Source organism: Cherax quadricarinatus, chromosome 71, assembly GCF_038502225.1.
Source record: "Cherax quadricarinatus isolate ZL_2023a chromosome 71, ASM3850222v1, whole genome shotgun sequence".
In the NCBI taxonomy this organism is placed as follows: domain Eukaryota; kingdom Metazoa; phylum Arthropoda; class Malacostraca; order Decapoda; family Parastacidae; genus Cherax; species Cherax quadricarinatus.
Window position 1 is genome coordinate 6,966,660 of NC_091362.1, and position 24,922 is coordinate 6,991,581.

Genomic DNA, 24,922 nt, shown 5'->3' on the forward strand with positions numbered 1-24,922 from the left:
GCTAACTTTTTATCTCTTACCACTCTACATCATTCCACCAATCACTCCTCTTTTTACCTGCACCCACCCTTCTACATTAACAAACTTCTGCTGCATACTAATACTACTTTCTTAACCCTTTGATTGTCGCAGGCCCCTTTCTGAAACTGTCATTCTATGCCGATAAATTTTTGGAAAAAAAAAAAATTATTTTTTCTTATGAAATGATAGAGAATCTTTTCCTGATGGTAATGACACCAAAAGTATGAAATTTGGTCGAAAACTCACGGAATTATGCTCCCGCGAAGTTAGCGGTCTTGGCGACATATACACATCGGCTATGTCGCAGACTTTGAGCCCTGTTTTTGGCCAATTCCGTTGTTCCAGTTGACCAAACTCATAGCTATTTCTTTAGAACTCCATTTTTCTATCTGTTGAGTACAAGAAACCGCCCATTTACCGATTTGAACTACCCAATAAAGTTGTCAGAAATTGGCAATTTGGCCAATTTTTGCAAATTAAAAAAGATGCCAATTTCAAAATAGGGTCCAGAATAAACAATGTAGACATTCTTGGCACTAAAATAACATATCCTCTGTTCATTAGTCACGTCTCTAGGCCCCTCTTATATTACTATTGCTTTCTATTTTGATTTTTTATTCATACAAAAAAATACAAAATTTACTGTTATGCAGACTACTGCATCATTGTAAAAATGGTATAAATAATATCAGTGCACTAGTGAAAGAATATCAGACTCCCCAGCTGAAGGGTATTGGACGTGTGGTGTGATTTGCTTACTCTTGAACATTGGTAAAAATCGAACATTTCTGCTACTTTGAGCTCAATTTCAAGGTCGTTTTCATCGTGAAAGTAATCAAAATCATCTCTATTTCTGTAATACGTTTTCCATTTTATCACCTGAGACCATGAAAATGAGAATACAACGATAAATACTATACGAGAATACACCTCAAAGTCGGCGTTTTAATCCAAAAAAACGGTCAAAGTTTTTTTTTTCTCATTACGCACTGCGTACTGCAGGATTTTTTTTATGTGGTGCACACTGACCACACAGACCCATTCTCTCACATGTGGGCCTACCAGCTTTCTCCCGCTTGATTTGAAGCCGCTAGAATTTACGCGTATAAATACGTCAGAAACAGTGGTGCGTAAGACGTATATATATGACCGAAACAGTCAAAGGGTTAAATCTACCCCAAATCTCTTCAACTTCCTCCTCTTTACTTATACTCTCACTAGCCCATCTTTCTCCCTGCAGTTGCTTATATCTAATTTATGAACTTTCACTTTGCTCTCACTCACTGATACCATTCTCCTTGTACCCCACTTAACTCCTAGTCTCACTGTAGCTTCAACCAAATGATGATCTTATATACCTGTTGCTCCTCTACAAACATGTATATCCAGACGTCTACCCATCAAATTTTGTCCACCAATACACAGTCCAACAAGCTGCTGTCATTACGCCCTATATTATATCTCAGGTACAGTAGGGCCCCAGTTACATGGCACGTTAGGTTCCAGGCTACCGCTGGAAAGCGTACATCACTGGAAAACAGAATGCCGTTTTCTCCACTTACAAATGCATAAAAATATCAGATAATAAGCTTACACTCATATATTAAGCTAACAGTAGAACTAGGCATTAAAAAACAACAAAAATAAAATACATTCATTACTTACCCTAAAATATTTGTAGTCTTAATGTAGGGTGCAGAGAGACCAGTATTTATTTGTAGGAAGTCAAGTGTAGGTAGCCCGTTGGTGTAGGTAGCCCTCCCAAATGTAATATACGATATTTAAAGTGGCCCAGAGCAATAGAATACATATACAATACACTCATTACTTACCATAAAATATGTGTAGTCTTAATGTAGGATGAGAGGTGAGTAGTATTTAATGTAGGAAGTCAGGTGTAGGTAGTTATGTAGCCCACCTAGGCTACATAACTACACCTACCTACATAGCTACACGATATTTTAAATGTCAAGGAGTGATATTATTACCATTGACATACCTTGTTCACTGAGTTAAATTATTTCTAACAACCACCTTTAGATGCCATCATAAACGAAGGTAAAAGTAAAGAGAATAAGCCATACCAAGAATTGTAAACAAAGCCGAATGCATTAAGAGGACTGACTGGGTCAAAGGCGGATTGATACATATTTTCTCTGGTGCTGGACCAGAGAAAAGGTAATTTTTTTCCTCTGCCCAGCTACCACACCTCATATTAAAGTGAAATTCATTGTACTTTGGGTATATGTACAGTAGGGCACCACTCTACGGCGTTTTGCCTTATGGCATTCCGCTAATACGGACATTTCAAATTATAACCAAAACTTACTGTATAGCTCCCCCCCCCCACCTGACTTTCTAATACCGTCACAACGCGCCATCCAGTTAGTTTACATTCTCCGTGAGCGCATTTCTCCATTACGTCTGAAACTTTCCAAAATTTCAAGTGTTTTGAAGTTATTTCATATTTTATATATACAGAGGACCCCCGCCTTACGATGGCATCGCGTTACGTTAAATCCGCCATACGATACATTTTAATGCAAAAATTTTGCCTCGCCTCACGCTAAAAAACTAGCCTTACGTGACTCGTCCAGGACACGTCCCACGTGTGGCCTCAGCGCCAGTGTTTACAAGCCAGCCAGTGCGGTCGCATCTACACATACATTCAGTACATTTCACATTATCCCAGTGTTTTTAGTGTTTGTAACTACAAAATAAGTCACCATGGACCCCAAGAAAGCTTCTAGTGCCATCCCTGTGGTAAAAAGGGTGAGAATTAGTATGGAATTGAAAAAAGAGATTAAGGAAATGTGTGCAAAGTGGCTTGAAGTGCAAACCTTTATGGATGAAAATCACCCTCACACAGCTATTGCAAGCTGTGCTGGTGACTATTACAATGACAATGTTGTGAACCACTTTAGATAAATCATAAAGGAACGAGAGGTACAGAGCTCTATGAACAGATATGTTGTGCGACAGAGTTCCAGTGACTCTCAAGCTAGTCCTAGTGGCATTAAAAGAAGAAGGGAAGTAACCCCGGAAAAGGACTTGATACCTCAAGTCCTAATGGAAGGGGATTCCCCTTCTAAACAATAACAACTTCCACACTTCCCCTCCTCCCATCCCATCAATCATCACCAGATCTTCAATAAAGATAAGTGTCATGTATTCTATTCTTAGTAGAGTATTAACTGTGCATGTCTTCTTCAGTTTGTGTGTATTAAAATTAATATTTCATGTGGTAAAAAAAAAATTTCATACTTTTGGGTGTCTTGCACGGATTAATTTGATTTCCATTATTTCTTGTGGGGAAAATTAATTCGCCTTACGATAATTTCGGCATACGATGAGCTCTCAGGAACGGATTAATATCGTAAGGCAGGGGTCTACCGTACTCTGATAATTATACATGTACTTATGTGTACCTGTACCTAAGTAAAGCTACACACTGTGCTGGCATGCTGGTACACATTAAAATCACTAAGAGTGTCTTATTAGTCTCGAAGATGCTCGAAGATACTTACACTTTGGTCACACTTCACAGACACGCACATGCATATATATATACATACATCTAGGTTTTTCTCCTTTTTCTAAATAGCTCTTGTTCTTCTTTATTTCTTCTATTGTCCATGGGGAAGTGGAAAAGAATCTTTCTTCCGTAAGCCATGGGTGTCGTATGAGGCGACTAAAATGCCGGGAGCAATGGGCTAGTAACCCCTTCTCCTGTAGACATTTACTAAAAAAGAGAAGAAGAAAAACTTTATAAAACTGGGATGCTTAAATGTGCGTGGATGTAGTGCGGATGACAAAAAACTGATGATTGCTGATGTTATGAATGAAAAGAAGTTGGATGTCCTGGCCCTAAGCGAAACAAAGCTGAAGGGGGTAGGGGAGTTTCAGTGGGGGGAAATAAATGGGATTAAATCTGGAGTATCTGAGAGAGTTAGAGCAAAGGAAGGGGTAGCAGTAATGTTGAATGATCAGTTATGGAAGGAGAAAAGAGAATATGAATGTGTAAATTCAAGAATTATGTGGATTAAAGTAAAGGTTGGATGCGAGAAGTGGGTCATAATAAGCGTGTATGCACCTGGAGAAGAGAGGAATGCAGAGGAGAGAAAGAGATTTTGGGAGATGTTAACCCTTTGAGGGTCGACAGGCCCTCTCCGAAACTCGTTCTCAGGGTCGGCCAAATTTAAAAAAAAAAAAAATTATTTTCTCTTATGAAAAGATAGAGAATCTTTTCCCGATCATAAAGACACCAAAAGTTTGAAATTTGATAGAAAACTTACGGAATTATGCTCTCGCAAAGTTAGCGGTCTCAGCGATGTTTCCGCATCGGCGATTTTGCCTACTTTGAGCCCCATTTTCGGCCAATTTCACTGTTCTAGTCGACAAAAAACATGAATATTTCGCTAGAACTCCATTTTTTCTATCGAATGGGTGCAAGAAACCACTCATTTATGAAATTCAACTATCCAGTACAGTGGTCAGAATTTAGCAATTTTGCCAATTTCACACAAATTTCAAAAGATGCCAATTTCCGAATAGGGTCCAGAATAAACAAGAAAGACATTCCTGGCACTAAAATGACATTTCCTCTAGTCATTAGTCATGTCTCAAGGCCCCTCTTATATTCTTTTGCTTTCCACTTTGAATTTTTTTTTTCACAAAAAATATAAGATTTACTGTTATGCAGACTACTGCATTAGTGTAAAAAATGGTATAAATATTATTGGTACACTTGTGAAAGAATATTAGACTCACCAGTTGACGTGCATTGCACGCTTGGCACAATTTGTTTACTTTTGAAGTTTGGTAAAAATCGAACATTTCTGCTACTTTGAGCTCAATTTCAAGGCACCTTTCTTTGTAAAACCAGTCAAAATCATCTCAATTTCTGTAATATGTCTTCCATTCTATAAAATGAGACCAAGAAAACTAGAATACAACAATAAATACCATACGAAAATACACTGCAAAGTCGCTGATTTATTAAAAAAAAATGGTAAAAGATTTTTTTTTCTCATTATGCACTGTGTGCTGCAGGATTTTTTTTAGACTGTGCACACTGACCACATAGACCCATTCTTTCAAATGAAGGCCTACCAGCTTTCTCCCACTAGATTTGAGGCCGCTAGAATTTATGAGTACTAGTACGTCAAAAACCCCTACGCGTAAGACGTACTAGTACGACGAAAACCCTCAAAGGGTTAAGTGAATGTATAGGAGCCTTTGAACCAAGTGAGAGAGTAATTGTGGTAGGGGACCTGAATGCTAAAGTAGGAGAAACTTTTAGAGAGGGTGTGGTAGGTAAGTTTGGGGTGCCAGGTGTAAATGATAATGGGAGCCCTTTGATTGAACTTTGTATAGAAAGGGGTTTAGTTATAGGTAATACATATTTTAAGAAAAAGAGGATAAATAAGTATACAAGATATGATGTAGGGCGAAATGACAGTAGTTTGTTGGATTATGTATTGGTAGATAAAAGACTGTTGAGTAGACGTCAGGATGTACATGTTTATAGAGGGGCCACAGATATATCAGATCACTTTCTAGTTGTAGCTACATTGAGAGTAAAAGGTAGATGGGATACAAGGAGAATAGAAGCATCAGGGAAGAGAGAGGTGAAGGTTTATAAACTAAAAGAGGAGGCAGTTAGGGTAAGATATAAACAGCTATTGGAGGATAGATGGGCTAATGAGAGCATAGGCAATGGGGTCGAAGAGGTATGGGGTAGGTTTAAAAAGTAGTGTTAGAGTGTTCAGCAGAAGTTTGTGGTTACAGGAAAGTGGGTGCGGGAGGGAAGAGGAGCGATTGGTGGAATGATGATGTAAAGAGAGTAGTAAGGGAGAAAAAGTTAGCATATGAGAAGTTTTTACAAAGTAGAAGTGATGCAAGGAGGGAAGAGTATATGGAGAAAAAGAGAGGTTAAGAGAGTGGTGAAGCAATGTAAAAAGAGAGCAAATGAGAGAGTGGGTGAGATGTTATCAACAAATTTTGTTGAAAATAAGAGAAAGTTTTGGAGTGAGATTAACAAGTTAAGAAAGCCTAGAGAACAAATGGATTTGTCAGTTAAAAATAGGAGAGGAGAGTTATTAAATGGAGAGTTAGAGGTATTGGGAAGATGGAGGGAATATTTTGAGGAATTGTTAAATGTTGATGAAGATAGGGAAGCTGTGATTTCGTGTATAGGACAAGGAGGAATAACATCTTGTAGGAGTGAGGAAGAGCCAGTTGTGAGTGTGGGGGAAGTTCGTGAGGTAGTAGGTAAAATGAAAGGGGGTAAGGCAGCCGGGATTGATGGGATAAAGATAGAAATGTTAAAAGCAGGTGAGGATATAGTTTTGGAGTGGTTGGTGCAATTATTTAATAAATGTATGGAAGAGGGTAAGGTGCCTAGGGATTGGCAGAGAGCATGCATAGTTCCTTTGTATAAAGGCAAAGGGGATAAAAGAGAGTGCAAAAATTATAGGGGGATAAGTCTGCTGAGTATACCTGGCAAAGTGTATGGTAGAGTTATTATTGAAAGAATTAAGAGTAAGACGGAGAATAGGATAGCAGATGAACAAGGAGGCTTTAGGAAAGGTAGGGGGTGTGTGGACCAGGTGTTTACAGTGAAACATATAAGTGAACAGTATTTAGATAAGGCTAAAGAGGTCTTTGTGGCATTTATGGATTTGGAAAAGGCGTATGACAGGGTGGATAGGGGGGCAATGTGGCAGATGTTGCAAGTGTATGGTGTAGGAGGTAGGTTACTGAAAGCAGTGAAGAGTTTTTACGAGGATAGTGAGGCTCAAGTTAGAGTATGTAGGAGAGAGGGAAATTATTTCCCAGTAAAAGTAGGCCTTAGACAAGGATGTGTGATGTCGCCATGGTTGTTTAATATATTTATAGATGGGGTTGTAAGAGAAGTGAATGCAAGGGTCTTGGCAAGAGGCGTGGAGTTAAAGGATAAGGAATCACACACAAATTGGGAGTTGTCACAGCTGCTCTTTGCTGATGACACTGTGCTCTTGGGAGATTCTGAAGAGAAGTTGCAGAGATTGGTGGACGAGTTTGGTAGGGTGTGCAAAAGAAGAAAATTAAAGGTGAATACGGGAAAGAGTAAGTTTATAAGGATAACAAAAAGATTAGGTGATGAAAGATTGAATATCAGATTGGAGGGAGAGAGTATGGAGGAGGTGAATGTATTCAGATATTTGGGAGTGGACGTGTCAGCGGATGGGTCTATGAAAGATGAGGTGAATCATAGAACTGATGAGGGGAAAAGAGTGAGTGGTGCACTCAGGAGTCTGTGGAGACAAAGAAATTTGTCCTTGGAGGCAAAGAGGGGAATGTATGAGAGTATAGTTTTACCAACGCTCTTATATGGGTGTGAAGCATGGGTGATGAATGTTGCAGCGAGGAGAAGGCTGGAGGCAGTGGAGATGTCATGTCTGAGGGCAATGTGTGGTGTGAATATAATGCAGAGAATTCGTAGTTTGGAAGTTAGGAGGAGGTGCGGGATTACCAAAACTGTTGTCCAGAGGGCTGAGGAAGGGTTGTTGAGGTGGTTCGGACATGTAGAGAGAATGGAGCGAAACAGAATGACTTCAAGAGTGTATCAGTCTGTAGTGGAAGGAAGGAGGGGTAGGGGTCGGCCTAGGAAAGGTTGGAGAGAGGGGGTAAAGGAGGTTTTGTGTGCGAGGGGCTTGGACTTCCAGCAGGCATGCGTGAGCGTGTTTGATAGGAGTGAATGGAGACAAATGGTTTTTAATACTTGACGTGCTGTTGGAGTGTGAGCAAAGTAACATTTATGAAGGGGTTCAGGGAAACCGGCAGGCCGGACTTGAGTCCTGGAGATGGGAAGTACAGTGCCTGCACTCTGAAGGAGGGGTGTTAATGTTGCAGTTTAAAAACTGTAGTGTAAAGCACCCTTCTGGCAAGACAGTGATGGAGTGAATGATGGAGAAAGTTTTTCTTTTTCGGGCCACCCTGCCTTGGTGGGAATCGGCCAGTGAGATAATAATAATAAAAAATAATAAAACACAATAATAATCACTCTGAGGCACAATAAATGTTGTACACATTAAATTAATATAAATATTTTCATTAATCAATCTATGATATTTTTCAAAATTATATAATAAACATGCTACATAACATATAAACATGATAAATAGACCCTCAACAGAATAAATTAACACAAATATGAGATGCTTTACCATTCGTCTTGTCAGAGTGTCGTAAAGAACAACGTTGTCTATAGTACACAACAGTATTACTGGGGGTAATTGTAGAAAATTATTACTTTCTTATGTCTTCATGCAGAGTGCCATTCCTTCTAAAAATGGTGTGTTATATGAGAACGGGAGTGTAGTTCTTTATTTATTCTACCATACCAATGTGGAGACAACTTGTACACAATGTAAGGTGTTTGTAATATGGTATAAGCTTCACAAATGTGGAAATAAGTCACTGTGACTTTTTTGGGTTATCCTGGGCAATCTATGCATATGCTGCTATGTATCATAATCTATGTAACTGTATTTATGTGTACCTGGAGAGGTTACCTGGAAAGAGTTCCGGGGGTCAACGCCCCCCTGGCCCGGTCTGTGACCAGGCCTCCTTAGGTCAGTGTCCCAGGATGCGACCCACACCAGTCGACTAACACCCAGGTACCCATTTTACTGATGGGGAACATAGACAACAGGTGGAAAGAAACACGTCCAATGTTTCTACTCTGGCTGAGAATCGAACCCAGGCCCTCGCCGTGTGAAGCGAGAGCGTTAACCACCAGGCCACCAGAGCCCTGAATAAAAACTCACTCACAAACATGGAAATGAACGTGTGTGAACCATAACCAGACGCGTTCGTCTGTTTGTTTACATATCCCGTGTCTCTGTCCTCTCATTGTCGGGACCCCTGATTCTAAATTCCCGTTGTTGAAAAATATTTGAAAAAAAAAACAATTATTTTTTCTTTCCAAAATCTTAAGAATAATTTTGCGAGTGTTTTAAAACAAAAAAAAAATTGTTTGCTATCAGAACTTACCGAGATATAGAGGTGTGAAGTTAAAGTGAACCGCTTACAGCAACATCGCCGACTGCCACTCACTCAGTAATATTATTTTTACTTTTATTGTTTTTTCTTTTAAGTTCTAATATTTTAATTTTTCAAGTAACTTTTGTGGCCTGTGAGACCAATATAATGTGTAATGTATACAGGTCTCCCTCAACATTCACGTTTTCAACTTTCATGGGCTTCACACATTTGCGAATTCCCAACCGCCAAATTCCCAGCCACCAAATTCCCAGCCGCCAAATCATATTTAAGTTTCCCGCCACCTGCGAGTCCCTACTACCCTCCGTCCGACCCCCGCAACTGGCAGCCAGCCCTCCCACCACTCAGTGTGGTGAGTGTTTTGTTTGTTCATCATTTGCTATTAAACTACAGTATAAATAATGTAAACCCATTCATGACTGCATATTGGAATGGCTATTCGGACAGGTATTAGACGTGTCAGCGGATGGGTCTATGAAAGATGAGGTGAATCATAGAATTGATGAGGGGAAAAGAGTGAGTGGTGCACTTAGGAGTCTGTGGAGACAAAGAACTTTGTCCTTGGAGGCAAAGAGGGGAATGTATGAGAGTATAGTTTTACCAACGCTCTTATATGGGTGTGAAGCATGGGTGATGAATGTTGCAACGAGGAGAAGGCTGGAGGCAGTGGAGATGTCATGTCTGAGGGCAATGTGTGGTGTGAATATAATGCAGAGAATTCGTAGTTTGGAAGTTAGGAGGAGGTGCGGGATTACCAAAACTGTTGTCCAGAGGGCTGAGGAAGGGTTGTTGAGGTGGTTCGGACATGTAGAGAGAATGGAGCGAAACAGAATGACTTCAAGAGTGTATCAGTCTGTAGTGGAAGGAAGGCGGGGTAGGGGTCGGCCTAGGAAAGGTTGGAGAGAGGGGGTAAAGGAGGTTTTGTGTGCGAGGGGCTTGGACTTCCAGCAGGCATGCGTGAGCGTGTTTGATAGGAGTGAATGGAGACAAATGGTTTTTAATACTTGACGTGCTGTTGGAGTGTGAGCAAAGTAACATTTATGAAGGGGTTCAGGGAAACCGGCAGGCCGGACTTGAGTCCTGGAGATGGGAAGTACAGTGCCTGCACTCTGAAGGAGGGGTGTTAATGTTGCAGTTTAAAAACTGTAGTGTAAAGCACCCTTCTGGCAAGACAGTGATGGAGTGAATGATGGTGAAAGTTTTTCTTTTTCAGGCCACCCTGCCTTGGTGGGAATCGGCCAGTGTGATAATAAATAAATAAATAAAATAATTGAAGAAGGAAATTGTACAAATATACGAGGGAGTGGTTGACACGTCGTCAGTGTGACTTTGTTTATGCTGGAGTGAACATTAGTCTCCCTGCTCTTCCAAACATTTCACAATAATTCATTGTGTTTGGTGCTTGTAGATTGAGTGTGACTGGAGTGGTAGAGGCAGTGATTGAGGCAATGGTATTTAATAACATACATGTTAATAATAATACATGCTATTAATAATATGTACTATTATTATTTATAACATATACGTATGTTATTAAATACATACATGTTAATAATAATACATGTTATTAATAATAACATGTACTATTATTATTTATAACATATATGTTATTAAATACCACTGCCTCAACCGCTGAATTATTGTGAAATGTTTGGAAGAGCAGGGAGACTAATGTTCACTCCAGCATAAACAAAGTCACACTGACGATGTGCCAACCACTCCCTCATATTTTTGTACAATTTCCTTCTTCAATTATATTGTATTTATTATTATTATTATTATTATTTTATTATTATTACTATTGTTATTATTAGCAATAGCAGAAATGTTCGATTCTTTGCTGTGTTCAAGAGTAAACACATGATGTCACCGTCTAATACCTTTCCTAATAGCCATTCCAATATGCAGTCATGAATGGGTTTACATTATTTATTCTGTAGTTTAATAGCAAATAATGAACAAACAAAACACTCACCACACTGAGTGGTGGGAGGGCTGGCTGCCAGTTGCAGGGGTCGGAGGGAGGGTAGTAGGGACTCACAGTGGTGGAGGCATTGGTGGAGGCATTGGTGGAGGCAGTGGTGGAGTCGGTGGTATTTAATAACATACATGTTATTAACATACATGTTATTAAATAACATATGTTATTAAAGCATAACATGTATATATTTAGTACAATTTACGACGTTTTCATGTATTTTATGACTGTTCATGGTTCAACAAGTTAAGGAAGCAGTATTGTAATATATTTCCCTACAATATATTGGGGCACCAAACATTCACGGTTTTTCAACATTCGCGAGGCTCTTGATCCCCTAACCCTCGCGAATGTTGAGGAAGACCTGTATATATCCACTCGTATGCAACACACTAACTGCACAAATATCATTACAATGTTTACAAAACCTGTCTACACACACCAACAATAAAAAAAAGTTGTTTACCATTATTGTTCTATAATATATATACACATATATAGTCACTGGACACAGTCCTAGAACTGCTACAGCTTGTGGGAGGTTGTTGTGTTTGTTTGACCACGCAGACCCATTCTCTCAAATGCAGGCCTACCAGCTTTCTCCCACTAGATCTGAAGACGCTAGAATTTTGGTGTAGTATTATGGGACCGACACTGGCTCTCAAGCCGTAATATTACGGGACCGACAGAGAAAGGGTTAAGACTACAGACATTTTAAGGTAAGTGTACTGTACAGTGGTACCTCGAGTTTCAAACAGCTTCCAACTCGAACAATTTTTTTTTATTATCACACCGGCCGATTCCCACCAAGGCAGGGTGGCCCGAAAAAGAAAAACTTTCACCATCATTTACTCCATCACTGTCTTGCCAGAAGGGTGCTTTACACTACAGTTTTTAAACTGCAACATTAACACCCCTCCTTCAGAGTGCAGGCACTGTACTTCCCATCTCCAGGACTCAAGTCCGGCCTGCCGGTTTCCCTGAACCCCTTCATAAATGTTACTTTGCTCACACTCCAACAGCACGTCAAGTATTAAAAACCATTTGTCTCCATTCACTCCTATCAAACACGCTCACGCATGCCTGCTGGAAGTCCAAGCCCCTCGCACACAAAACCTCCTTTACCCCCTCCCTCCAACCTTTCCTAGGCCGACCCCTACCCCGCCTTCCTTCCACTACAGACTGATACACTCTTGAAGTTATTCTGTTTCGCTCCATTCTCTCCACATGTCCGAACCACCTCAACAACCCTTCCTCAGCCCTCTGGACAACAGTTCTGGTAATCCCGCACCTCCTCCTAACTTCCAAACTACGAATTCTCTGCATTATATTCACACCACACATTGCTCTCAGACATGACATCTCCACTGCCTCCAGCCTTCTCCTCGCTGCAACATTCATCACCCATGCTTCACACCCATATAAGAGCGTTGGTAAAACTATACTCTCATACATTCCCCTCTTTGCCTCCATGGACAAAGTTCTTTGTCTCCACAGACTCCTAAGTGCACCACTCACCCTTTTCCCCTCATCAATTCTATGATTCACCTCATCTTTCATAGACCCATCCGCTGACACGTCCACTCCCAAATATCTGAATACATTCACCTCCTCCATACTCTCTCCCTCCAATCTGATATCCAATCTTTCATCACCTAATCTTTTTGTTATCCTCATAACCTTACTCTTTCCTGTATTCACTTTCAATTTTCTTCTTTTGCACACCCTACCAAATTCATCCACCAATCTCTGCAACTTCTCTTCAGAATCTCCCAAGAGCACAGTGTCATCAGCAAAGAGCAACTGTGACAACTCCCACTTTATGTGTGATTCTTTATCTTTTAACTCCACGCCTCTTGTCAAGACCCTCGCATTTACTTCTCTTACAACCCCATCTATAAATATATTAAACAACCACGGTGACATCACACATCCTTGTCTAAGGCCTACTTTTACTGGGAAATAATTTCCCTCTTTCCTACATACTCTAACTTGAGCCTCACTATCCTCGTAAAAACTCTTCACTGCTTTCAGTAACCTACCTCCTACACCATACACCTGCAACATCTGCCACATTGCCCCCCTATCCACCCTGTCATACGCCTTTTCCAAATCCATAAATGCCACAAAGACCTCTTTAGCCTTATCTAGATACTGTTCACTTATATGTTTCACTGTAAACACCTGGTCCACACACCCCCTACCTTTCCTAAAGCCTCCTTGTTCATCTGCTATCCTATTCTCCGTCTTACTCTTAATTCTTTCAATAATAACTCTACCATACACTTTGCCAGGTATACTCAACAGACTTATCCCCCTATAATTTTTGCACTCTCTTTTATCCCCTTTGCCTTTATACAAAGGAACTATGCATGCTCTCTGCCAATCCCTAGGTACCTTACCCTCTTCCATACATTTATTAAATAATTGCACCAACCACTCCAAAACTATATCCCCACCTGCTTTTAACATTTCTATCTTTATCCCATCAATCCCGGCTGCCTTACCCCCTTTCATTTTACCTACTGCCTCACGAACTTCTCCCACACTCACAACTGGCTCTTCCTCACTCCTACAAGATGTTGTTCCTCCTTGCCCTATACACGAAATCACAGCTTCCCTATCTTCATCAACATTTAACAATTCCTCAAAATATTCCCTCCATCTTCCCAATACCTCTAACTCTCCATTTAATAACTCTCCTCTCCTATTTTTAACTGACAAATCCATTTGTTCTCTAGGCTTTCTTAACTTGTTAATCTCACTCCAAAACTTTTTCTTATTTTCAACAAAATTTGTTGATAACATCTCACCCACTCTCTCATTTGCTCTCTTTTTACATTGCTTCACCACTCTCTTAGCCTCTCTCTTTTTCTCCATATACTCTTCCCTCCTTGCATCACTTCTACTTTGTAAAAACTTCTCATATGCTAACTTTTTCTCCCTTACTACTCTCTTCACATCATCATTCCACCAATCACTCCTCTTCCCTCCCGCACCCACTTTCCTGTAACCACAAACTTCTGCTGAACACTCTAACACTACATTTTTAAACCTACCCCATACCTCTTCGACCCCATTGCCTATGCTCTCATTAGCCCATCTATCCTCCAATAGCTGTTTATATCTTACCCTAACTGCCTCCTCTTTTAGTTTATAAACCTTCACCTCTCTCTTCCCTGATGCTTCTATTCTCCTTGTATCCCATCTACCTTTTACTCTCAGTGTAGCTACAACTAGAAAGTGATCTGATATATCTGTGGCCCCTCTATAAACATGTACATCCTGAAGTCTACTCAACAGTCTTTTATCTACCAATACATAATCCAACAAACTACTGTCATTTCGCCCAACATCATATCTTGTATACTTATTTATCCTCTTTTTCTTAAAATATGTATTACCTATAACTAAACCCCTTTCTATACAAAGTTCAATCAAAGGGCTCCCATTATCATTTACACCTGGCACCCCAAACTTACCTACCACACCCTCTCTAAAAGTTTCTCCTACTTTAGCATTCAGGTCCCCTACCACAATTACTCTCTCACTTGGTTCAAAGGCTCCTATACATTCACTTAACATCTCCCAAAATCTCTCTCTCTCCTCTGCATTCCTCTCTTCTCCAGGTGCATACACGCTTATTATGACCCACTTCTCGCATCCAACCTTTACTTTAATCCACATAATTCTTGAATTTACACATTCATATTCTCTTTTCTCCTTCCATAACTGATCATTCAACATTACTGCTACCCCTTCCTTTGCTCTAACTCTCTCAGATACTCCAGATTTAATCCCATTTATTTCCCCCCACCGAAACTCCCCTACCCCCTTCAGCTTTGTTTCGCTTAGGGCCAGGACATCCAACTTCTTTTCATTCATAACATCAGCAATCATCTGTTTCTTGTCATCCGCACTACATCCACGCACATTTAAGCATCCCAGTTTTATAAAGTTTTTCTTCTTCTCTTTTTTAGTAAATTTCTACAGGAGAAGGGGTTACTAGCCCATTGCTCCCGGCATTTTAGTCGCCTCATACGACACGCATGGCTTACGGAGGAAAGATTCTTTTCCACTTCCCCATGGACAATAGAAGAAATAAAGAGGAACAAGAGCTATTTAGAAAAAGGAGAAAAACCTAGATGTATGTATATATATATATGCATGTGCGTGTCTGTGAAGTGTGACCAAAGTGTAAGTAGGAGTAGCAAGATATCCCTGTTATCTAGCGTGTTTATGAGACAGAAAAAGAAACCAGCAATCCTCCCATCATGCAAAACAGTTACAGGTTTCTGTTTCACAGTCATCTGGCAGGACGGTAGTACTTCCCTGGGTGGTTGCTGTCTACCAACCTACTACCTACATGTAAGTGTATTTTTGGGAGTCTGAAATGGACTAATATAATTTACATCATTCCTTATGGGAACACATTCATTCGGTATCAGTACTTGAACAGCCTTCTGAAACTAATTAAGTTCGTAACTCGAGGTACCACTGTATATGTATTTTATTGCTCTAGGGTACTTTAAATGTACATTACGTGTGGGTGGGGTGGCCATACCTACACACCTACCATATCTACCACACCTGACCTCTTACAATAAATACTATTCACCTCCCACCCTACATTAAGACTACAAATATTTTAAGATAAATAATGAGTGTACTGTACATGCATTCTATTACTCTAGGGCGCTTTAAATGTATAATATGTGTGGATAGGGTGGCCATACCTACCACACCTGACCTCTTACAATAAATACTACACACTTCTCACTCTATATTAAGACTACAAATATTTTAAGGTAAGTAATGAATGTACTGTGTGTATATTATTTTTTATTGTTTTTTAATGCTTATTTCTATGGCTAACTTAATACTATATGTTAGTGTAAGCTTGTTATCAAGCATTTATATAATTTATAAATGGAAAAAAATGGTGTTCTGCATTCTGGTGATGTCCACTTTGTGGCAATAGCCTGGAACGTAACCTGCCATATAAGCGGGGCTCTACTGTATCATGTTTATATGCTATGTAATGTGTTTCTTATATAATTTTGAAAATATCATAGCTGGATCAATGAAAATGTCTATATTAATGTAAAATAAGGCATTTAATGTGCCCAAGATTATTATTACATATTATTATTATTATTATTATTGTTATTATTATTACTATGGTGTCAAAACTAGGGGAGCACTTTTAGTGATTTTAATGCGTACCTGCACACCAACATAGTGTTTAAGTTTATTTAGGTACAGGTACACATCAGTATAATTATCAGAGTACACATAAAATACACAATAACTTTAAAACCTTTGAAATTCTGGAAAGTTTCCAGACATAATGGAGAGATGTACTCACAGAGAATGCAAACAATCAAGTGACACGCGGTGATCGTATTAGAAAGTCAGGTGAGGGGAACCGTATAACAAGTTTTGGTCATAATTTGAAATGTCCATATTAGCGGAACGCTGTAAAGCAGGGACCTACTGTACTTATTTATCCTCTTTTTCTTAAAATACAGAGGACCCCCGCCTTACGATCAGCTCCCAACTCAACCAATTATGTAAGTGTATTTTTGTAAGTGCTTTTGTACGTGTATTTTTGGGGGTCTGAAATGGACTAATCTAATTCACAATATTCGTTATGGGAACAAATTCGGTCTATAACGGCACCCGAACAGACTTCTGGAATGAAATAACATCGTAAGGCGGGGGTCCACTGTACTTATTATCTATTACCAATCATCTCTCTATACAAAGTTTAATTAAGTGAGTGTTTAGGGAGTTTGAATCAAGTGAGAGAGTAATTGTGTTGGGGGATCTGAATGCTAAAATGGGAGAAACTGTCGTAGAAGGTATAGTATGTAAGTTTGGAGTGCCGGGGATAAATGATAATGGGGGGCCTTTAACATCTCCCAAAATCTCTCTCTTTTCTGCACTCCTCTCTTCTCCAGGTGCATAAACACTTAGTATCATGTTCACTCTTTCCTTCCATAACTGAACATTCAGTATTACAGCTACTCCTTCCTCAGCTCTACTTCTTTCAGATATACCTGACATAATCCGATTTATTTCTCCCCACTGAAAATCTCCTACCCCCTTCAGCTTTGTTTTGCCGAGAGCTAGGACATCCAGCTTCTTTTCATTCATAATTAACTCTTTCTTGTCATTTGCACCACATACACACACATTCAAAATATGTAAATAAATAAATACAGCCTCTTCTCACTTAGCGATATACTTGTTTACTGATGACTTGGACTTACGACAGGCTCTCTGACCAGTATGCATACCTAAATAATGTACATTAGAGCCGATTTCCTCTATTCTGTTTATTACAATATACAGTAAACTACTATATAAACATTTAAAAATATACTAAAAATGTTATAAATCCTGCAAAGGTAACATTAAAACAAAGATGGTTGACACAAACCCACTACCATTATAGTATGCTCTTTGCTTAGCACCAAATTCGTTTACCAACTTGGTCTCGGGAACAGAATTCAATCATTAAGTGAGGAGAGGCTGTAAATAAACACACACACACACATACAGAGGGCAAAGAGATGTGACATGATTCTTGCAGCCACACATAGATGAATACACACACACAGTAAAAGAATTGAAATATAAATTCAGAAGAAATTTATATAAAAAATACTTACTAAGGCTAGACAAAATACTAAAATAATAAAAAACTCCCATTTTACCTGATTGCTAAATGCACAAGAGTAAGTCCTTCATCAAAAGCAGAGGATCGTGACAAAAGCTTTACATCTGCGCTCGTGAGCTGCCTCATTGGATCACCACCTATTAATATGGAAACACATTTATCACATAATGTCTCTAAAGAACAGGAAAATATAATCACATTATAAACACACTAACAATATACACTGTACAATATTAGAGATATTTACATGAATACTAAAATGTTCAATACTCTATATTCATTTGTAACAAGCCATAAAATGCACAAGACAAACCAGCTGACAGATAAGCTTCTACTGGTTCATAGTTGCCTTCTACAACACCATTACATGCATTTAACCAAGCCCAATCTGCTTCCCGCAAACGTCGTCTCAGCTGGCGTAGCAGTCGTTCTGTTTCGTAATTGTTGAGTGCCATTGCTCCTTCTCCACGGTGACTAACAGCACCAGAAGCAATATTTCCTCCTACACTGGAGGAGATACTTGAGAGATTCTCCTTAGATTCATTTAAATTTCTCTGGGAAATTAGCTGCGGTTCTTGAGGGGCCTCACTATTACGTGCTTTATTAATCTCGTTAATGTTTTCCCTGTTTTTGGCATTGTTTTCAGTTTGATGGTTATCACTAGACTCTCGTATAATTTCAACATTGTTTGGAATTTCACTTGGTTCACTTGGATTTTTAGGCTTATTTGCACATATATTATTATATTTACTGTCACCTGGAGGGGGAGGGGTAGCAAGCCGGGCTGGTTGAGACTGTGCAGCAGGAGAACACAGACCTTTAGGGGTCGTGCACATAACGCATCGAGTCGAACGGGGCCAGTTCTCATATGTACATGCACGGCATTTCCACTTGTAACTGGGTATAGCTGGCTCTGTTTCATGGCGGGTCTGAGGCTGAGTCACACCTGCTCCCTGAGGACTACATCGACCAGCTTCACCTGGTGGTGTGCCTCCCCCTGGGCTTTGATGTTCTGCCCCAGCTCCCTGAACACCACTGCCACTCTGGGCTGCCACAACTTGATTAGGACTCTGCCCACCATTATTGTTAGCAGTTGAGATTGAGGCTGTGGTAGGGGCTGCATTAACAATTTTAGTTGCAGATGTGACTAAGGCAGCAGTTGTTGTGGTAGCTGTAGTGGCAAAAGTAATAAGAAGAGGAATGGAGGTAGGAGTAGTGGTGAGAGTGGATTTAACTGGTGAGGGCGAAACAGGTTTGGCCAAGGAAAATTTAGCCATTTGGTCAGCTAACGATAGGCGTGGTGTGCGACACTGTGTACATTTCAGTGCTCTTGGATAATTCCGGTAAGTACACAAGTGGCAAAGCCATTTGTCCCCCTCCTGAGGTGGTGGACCATCTGGTTGTCTTGGTGATGGAGGTGCAAGCTGATATATATCTGCTCCAGCTTCCACAATAAGATGTGGCGAGCGAGGAACTGTACACATAGTGCAGCGCACAGCACTGGCATAGTTGAGGTAAGTGCATCTTCCACATGGCCATTTATTGCCTCCTTCACTCATGGTGTCCCACAGCCTCCAACCCCACAACCCAAGTTGAGCTCTTGATTACTGTAAGAATGGTTATGCCATGTGTAATATTAATTGAAAAACCTGTGGTTGGTGAGGGAAAACTAGGTGTAAAGAATGGGTGGCAACAGGCAGCCCCAGGCAGGGGACACAAGAATGATCACCACACAACCATTCTGGTTCTTGTACTACACACTTGTTCATGCCCACCTCGTCATCTCACCACCATTATATTATATATTTATTTGTCTTCCAGCTGCTGCATCTGAAATACAATACAAATACAATATGTTACAAATAATGATAAAACAGTAATGCATATCGAATGAATCACAAAATGCAGAACCAAAAATTGTAGAAATGAAGATCATTTGTAAAAGAAATAGAAACAAATGCATACAAAATACTGTACATATCACCATTAACAATGACCTCCCCCCACCCTCTACCACAGTTATTAAAAACCACCAATACTGCCCCACTTCACATATGTGGCAGCAAAGCAATCACAAAAATATATAGATCAATAGCACTAACTTCACACATCATCAAAAATCTCTGAATGGGTTCTAAGAAGCAAGACTGCTAATCACATGGAATCACAACAATTGTACAGCCCAGGACAGCATGGGATTAAAGCAGGTTGCTCCTGCCTTTTACAGCTGCCAGACTATTATGATATGGCCTAGGATGCACTGGAAATCATAGTGCGATAACACACAAAATGTATCCAAAAGGAATAACTGGTAATGTTGGCTGGTGGATATTTAACTTCTAACAAATAGAACCCAGATAGTAGTAGAAAACAGAAAGAAGTCAAGAGGCTGTCAGTGAAAAGCTTTGTTTCTCAAAGCACTTCTGCTTCTCATTCATACATGCAACCCAGACAAGGACATAAACCATAGCACTTCACCATCCTTTGCTGATGACACCAGAATCTATGCGAGTGGCGTCCATTGAAGGGACAGAGACCATCAAGCTGATATAAATCAAGTCTTCTAGTGGGCCTCAGACATGTTCAATAAGGACAAATTTCAGGTGATCCACTACAAAAGAATGGAGGAAATAAAAACTGAACCAAAGTACAGGAAAAACTCATGCCATTCAATAGTCATCTCACATGCAAGGATTACAACAATGTTGCTATTGCTATCACAAGGAAAATGATAGGTTGGATAACCATAACTTTCAAAACTACACTAGAAAACACACAGAACTTTCACTGCCTATATATATACAATCAAACATCTGAGCTACTAGGACTGCTTCAAGTCTCTAACTGTATTCCACAGAACATAGGCAAGGATGGTACATTATAATTTATACCTGGAAATTCCTGGAGGAATGATCCCAAACCTGCACACCAAACTCACTCCATTTGAAAACAGACTTGGCAGACATTGTAAAGTACCTCAAATAAAAAAAAAATAGAAGCGTGATGATTACACTTAAGAGAGAACTTTACGAATGTCAGAGGTCCCCAAATTTACAATGCCCTCCCTTCATGCATAAGGGGAATTACCAACAAACCTCTGGCTGTCTTCAAGAGGGAACTTCACAGGTTCCACAAACCAGCTCCTGACCAGCCAAGTTGTGGCTCCTAAGTTGGACTGTGTGAATCCAACAGTAACAGATAGGTTAAATAGGTCTTGATCCACTGGGACTTGGGAGGCCGCAGAGGTGTTGATCCCTGGAAGCTTTCCTCAGGTATCCGGTCACCAATATTTACAATACATCTGAGAGATGCATACTAAAAATAACTATTTCAAACAAAAACATAATTACTGTAGTTATTAAATTTGCAATCAAGTGCTACATAGTTCAAATTTTTAAAACCATGTTACATGTATAAAGCTATTAAGTAATGTTTGGACTGCATAACTCCCACAGGTAACCACTGAGTTCCCTAGCATCTATTGGCAGGTATCAGCATGCCCAACAGCCTGGTCTCTGATTTGGCCTCTTGCACTACCTCCTGTCCAGTCAGACAATAAATAAATAAATACATGATCACAGTTCACATAGTCACAACAGCCGAGGTAATAGGTAACAGTCTGTAAGACTTTGAAGACAGGAGTTAGTTGGTAGTTCCCCCTTATGCACTGTATTTGAACAGTTAGTGTAGAAATGCCTCATACCCTTCATGCTTACCATCTCAATGTAAGCATGCTTTTCATTTGGGCTGTTTTGCACCATCTACAATACCTCCCACTCTCATAAAGTGTTATTTCAATGAACAGTTTTAGGACCAGTTCAAATACTTTTTCTTGTATAAAATTACAATGCAATTTCTTGCTTGAACACCAAGGTGTACAATTTGAGACATTTTACACATTCTCAATAATTCAGTACTACTTGAACAATTGAAGGGAAAAAAGTTCTCTGCCCTTCCTCTAGATCTACATTTATACCAGTTTTTAAAATAGAAAACATGTAGATCTAGAGGGCTAGATAGTGTATACTGTAGCTAGATTGTATTCCATTCTCAAGTTGATGGATTGGAGGGAGTGGGTGAAGGTGATTTTGAATGGTAGGCGTTTGAGCATCGATCAGGTACGTGTGTGTGCTTAATCAGAGCAAGTACACACAAGTGGTTTTTAGTTTAGAATTTGAGGCGAGTTCTGGAGATCTGAAATACAGTGGACCCCCGGTTAACGATATTTTTTCATTCCAGAAGTATGTTCAGGTGCCAGTACTGACCGAATTTGTTCCCATAAGGAATATTGTGAAGTAGATTAGTCCATTTCAGACCCCCAAACATACACGTACAAACGCACTTACATAAATACACTTACATAATTGGTCGCATTGGGAGGTGATCGTTAAGCAGGGGTCCACTGTACTGTAAAGTGCTTGAACACTAAAGAATGGTTACGAATGTTGCAGTCTGAAGAGTCATTTGAACTGTGCTGTATGTACAATTCTGGCAAGACAGTTATTGAATGAAAAATGGTCAATATGTTTCCTTCTAAACTTTAGGTCACCCGAACTGGGTGGAAAATGGTCAGTGTAGTAAAAACAAAAATATTACTTGTACAGTGGACCCCCGCATAACGATGGCATCACATAGCGATTATTTCGCATACCGCTTACTTTAATTGCAAAAATTTTGCCTCACATACCGCTTAAAAACCCGCTTACCGATTTTCGTCCGAGACCCGTCCAATGTGCGGCCTGAGCCACGCTCACATGTTCCGCCGGTGGCATTGTTTACCAGCCAGCCTCCGCGGTAACATCCAAGCATACAATCGGAATATTTCGTATTATTACAGTGTTTTCGGTGCTTTTTCTGGAAAATAAGTGACCATGGGCCCCAAGAAAGCTTCTAGTGCCAACCCTACAGCAATAAGGGTGAGAATTACAATAGAGATGAAGAAAAAGATCATTGATAAGTATGAAAGTGGAGTGCATGTCTCCGAGCTGGCCAGGTTGTATAATAAACCCCAATCAACCATCGCTACTATTGGTGGTACAGCTGCTGCTGCTGCTGCACTGTCAGCTGCTGCTGCTGCTGCACTGTCAGCTGCTGCTGCTGCTGTAGCACCGTTGTTGGTGTGGCTTATTGAGAATACCAAGAAACAATTAACCCCAGAGGATTTGCCACCCAGGATAACCCAAAAAAGTCAGTGTCATCGAAGACTGTCTAACTTATTTCCATTGGGGTCCTTAATCTTGTCTCCCAGGATGCAACCCACACAAGTCGACTAACACCCAGGTGAACAGGGAAAAATGCCTGGAACTAGTGCTCATATTGGTGAATTTAAAGCCAGCAAAGGTTGGTTTGAGAGATTTAAGAATCGTAGTGGCATACACAGTGTGATAAGGCCTGTTCTGGAAGAAAATGCCAAACAGGACCTACAGTACTCAGGAGGAAAAGGCACTCCCAGGACACAGTGTCTCATCAGTCATTGCTGCATCTTCAATAAAGGTAAGTGTCATTTATTCTTCATTTAGTAGACTAGTACATGCACAATATATACTGTGCATGTACTACTCTACTATTGTGCATGTATCCTTCTCTTTGTGTGTGGGAAAATGTATATTTCATGTGGTAAAATTTTTTTTTTCATACTTTTGGGTGTCTTGCACGGATTAATTTGATTTCCATTATTTCTTATGGGGAAAATTCATTCACATAGCGATTATTTCGCATAACAATTACCCCTCTTGCACGGATTAAAATCGTTAACCGGGGGTCCACTGTACAGGTCGGCCATCACTAATCCAGCAATAAGTAATCCAGTTCCATCAGTAATCCGGCTAGCATAATTACAAATTTCCGGGGTCACCACAACAACCTGCCACTACCGTTTGGTGGTGCTACTTGCTGCATCAGTCATTCCAATTTCTTTTTCTCCATTTGTTATAACCTGCTCAATTTTAGCCCTAGCCATGGTTCCATAGAAAAAAAGAAATGCTGCTCGTTATGTAAAGCACATACACCATACATTGTCCATAAGAGATGAGGTGGCTTTGAAGCTACTGTCAGTCGCCATGAGCTCAGATCACTCAGATAAGCTGTAACTGGTAAATTTGGGCCTACATGTGAGAGAACAGATCTGTGTGGTAAGTGTGCACAATATAAAAAAAAAATCCTGCAGTATGCAGTGCATAATGAGAAAAAAATGGTGATAGTGCCTTTGGTGCAAAACAGCAACTTTGCAGTGTATTTTCATGCGGTTTGTATGGTTGTATTCTCGTTTTATGGTCTCATTTGATAGAACGAAAGATATATTACAGAAACAGATATAGTTTTAATTGGTTTCACATTGAAAAGTACGTACCTTGAAATTGGGTTCAAAGTAGCGGAAATATTCAATTTTTGCCAATGCTCAAGAGTAAACAAATGATGTCACTGTCCAATACATGTCTAACTGGCCAGTCTAACACACGGTCATGAATGGGTTGACATTATTTATACAGTACAATAATGCAGTAGGTTGTATAACAATAAATCTTCTATTTTCTCTGTGAATAAAAATTCAAAATGGAAAGCAAGCATAATATAAGAGGGGCCTGAGATGTGACTAATGAACAGAGAAAATGTTATTTTAGTGCCAGGAATGTCCACAATGTTTATTTTGGGCCCTATTTTACAACTGGCATCTCTTGAAATTTGTGTGAAATTGACCAAATTACTGATTTCTGACCACTTTATTGGGTAGCCGAAATAGGTAAACAAGTGGTTTCTTGTATTCAGTCGACAGAATATAAGGAATAATGGCGAAATAACTATGAGTTTGGTAGACTGAAACAATGGAACGGGCCAAAAATAGGGCATAAAATGGGTGAAATTCATGATGAGTAGATATCGCTGTTGGGTTAAATGTATCCTAACCTAACCACTCTGTAAACCGGCAAAATCACTAATCCGGCACCCTATATGTCCCGATGATGCTGGATTAGTGATGGTCAACCTGTAGTATGTTTTTGTTATTTTTCAATATCTAATACAAGAACAAGATACAGACACATGCTGTAATTTTATTATTAAAAAAGCCATTTCAAACTGTTAGATGTTAATGAAGTTTTTAAATCTTACCTTAAATTTGTTAAACTGGTCTAAGCATGTGGTGGTGGTTAAATACAATATATAAATGGTAAGTTGTATACAAGGAGCAAAAG

At 39.7% G+C, this 24,922-nt stretch overlaps 1 protein-coding gene across 4 annotated transcripts in view; it reads right to left on the reverse strand.

Annotated features, from left to right (window-relative positions):
* The window catches only part of trbd (ubiquitin thioesterase trabid), a 111,837-nt gene that overhangs the window by 80,658 nt on the left and 6,257 nt on the right, over window positions 1-24,922 (reverse strand). For 3 of the 4 annotated variants that reach the window (XM_053793626.2, XM_053793623.2, XM_053793625.2), the window contains exons 2-3: window positions 18,046-19,562; window positions 17,770-17,869 (exon numbers count right to left, since the gene is read on the reverse strand). In XM_053793626.2, coding sequence (XP_053649601.1) covers window positions 17,770-17,869; window positions 18,046-19,291 — 1,346 coding nt within the window. In that variant the 5' untranslated portion in view covers window positions 19,292-19,562. Of the gene's footprint in view, window positions 1-17,769; window positions 17,870-18,045; window positions 19,563-20,827; window positions 21,034-24,922 lie in introns of all 4 variants that reach the window. The other variant, XM_053793624.2, reaches the window with a different exon arrangement.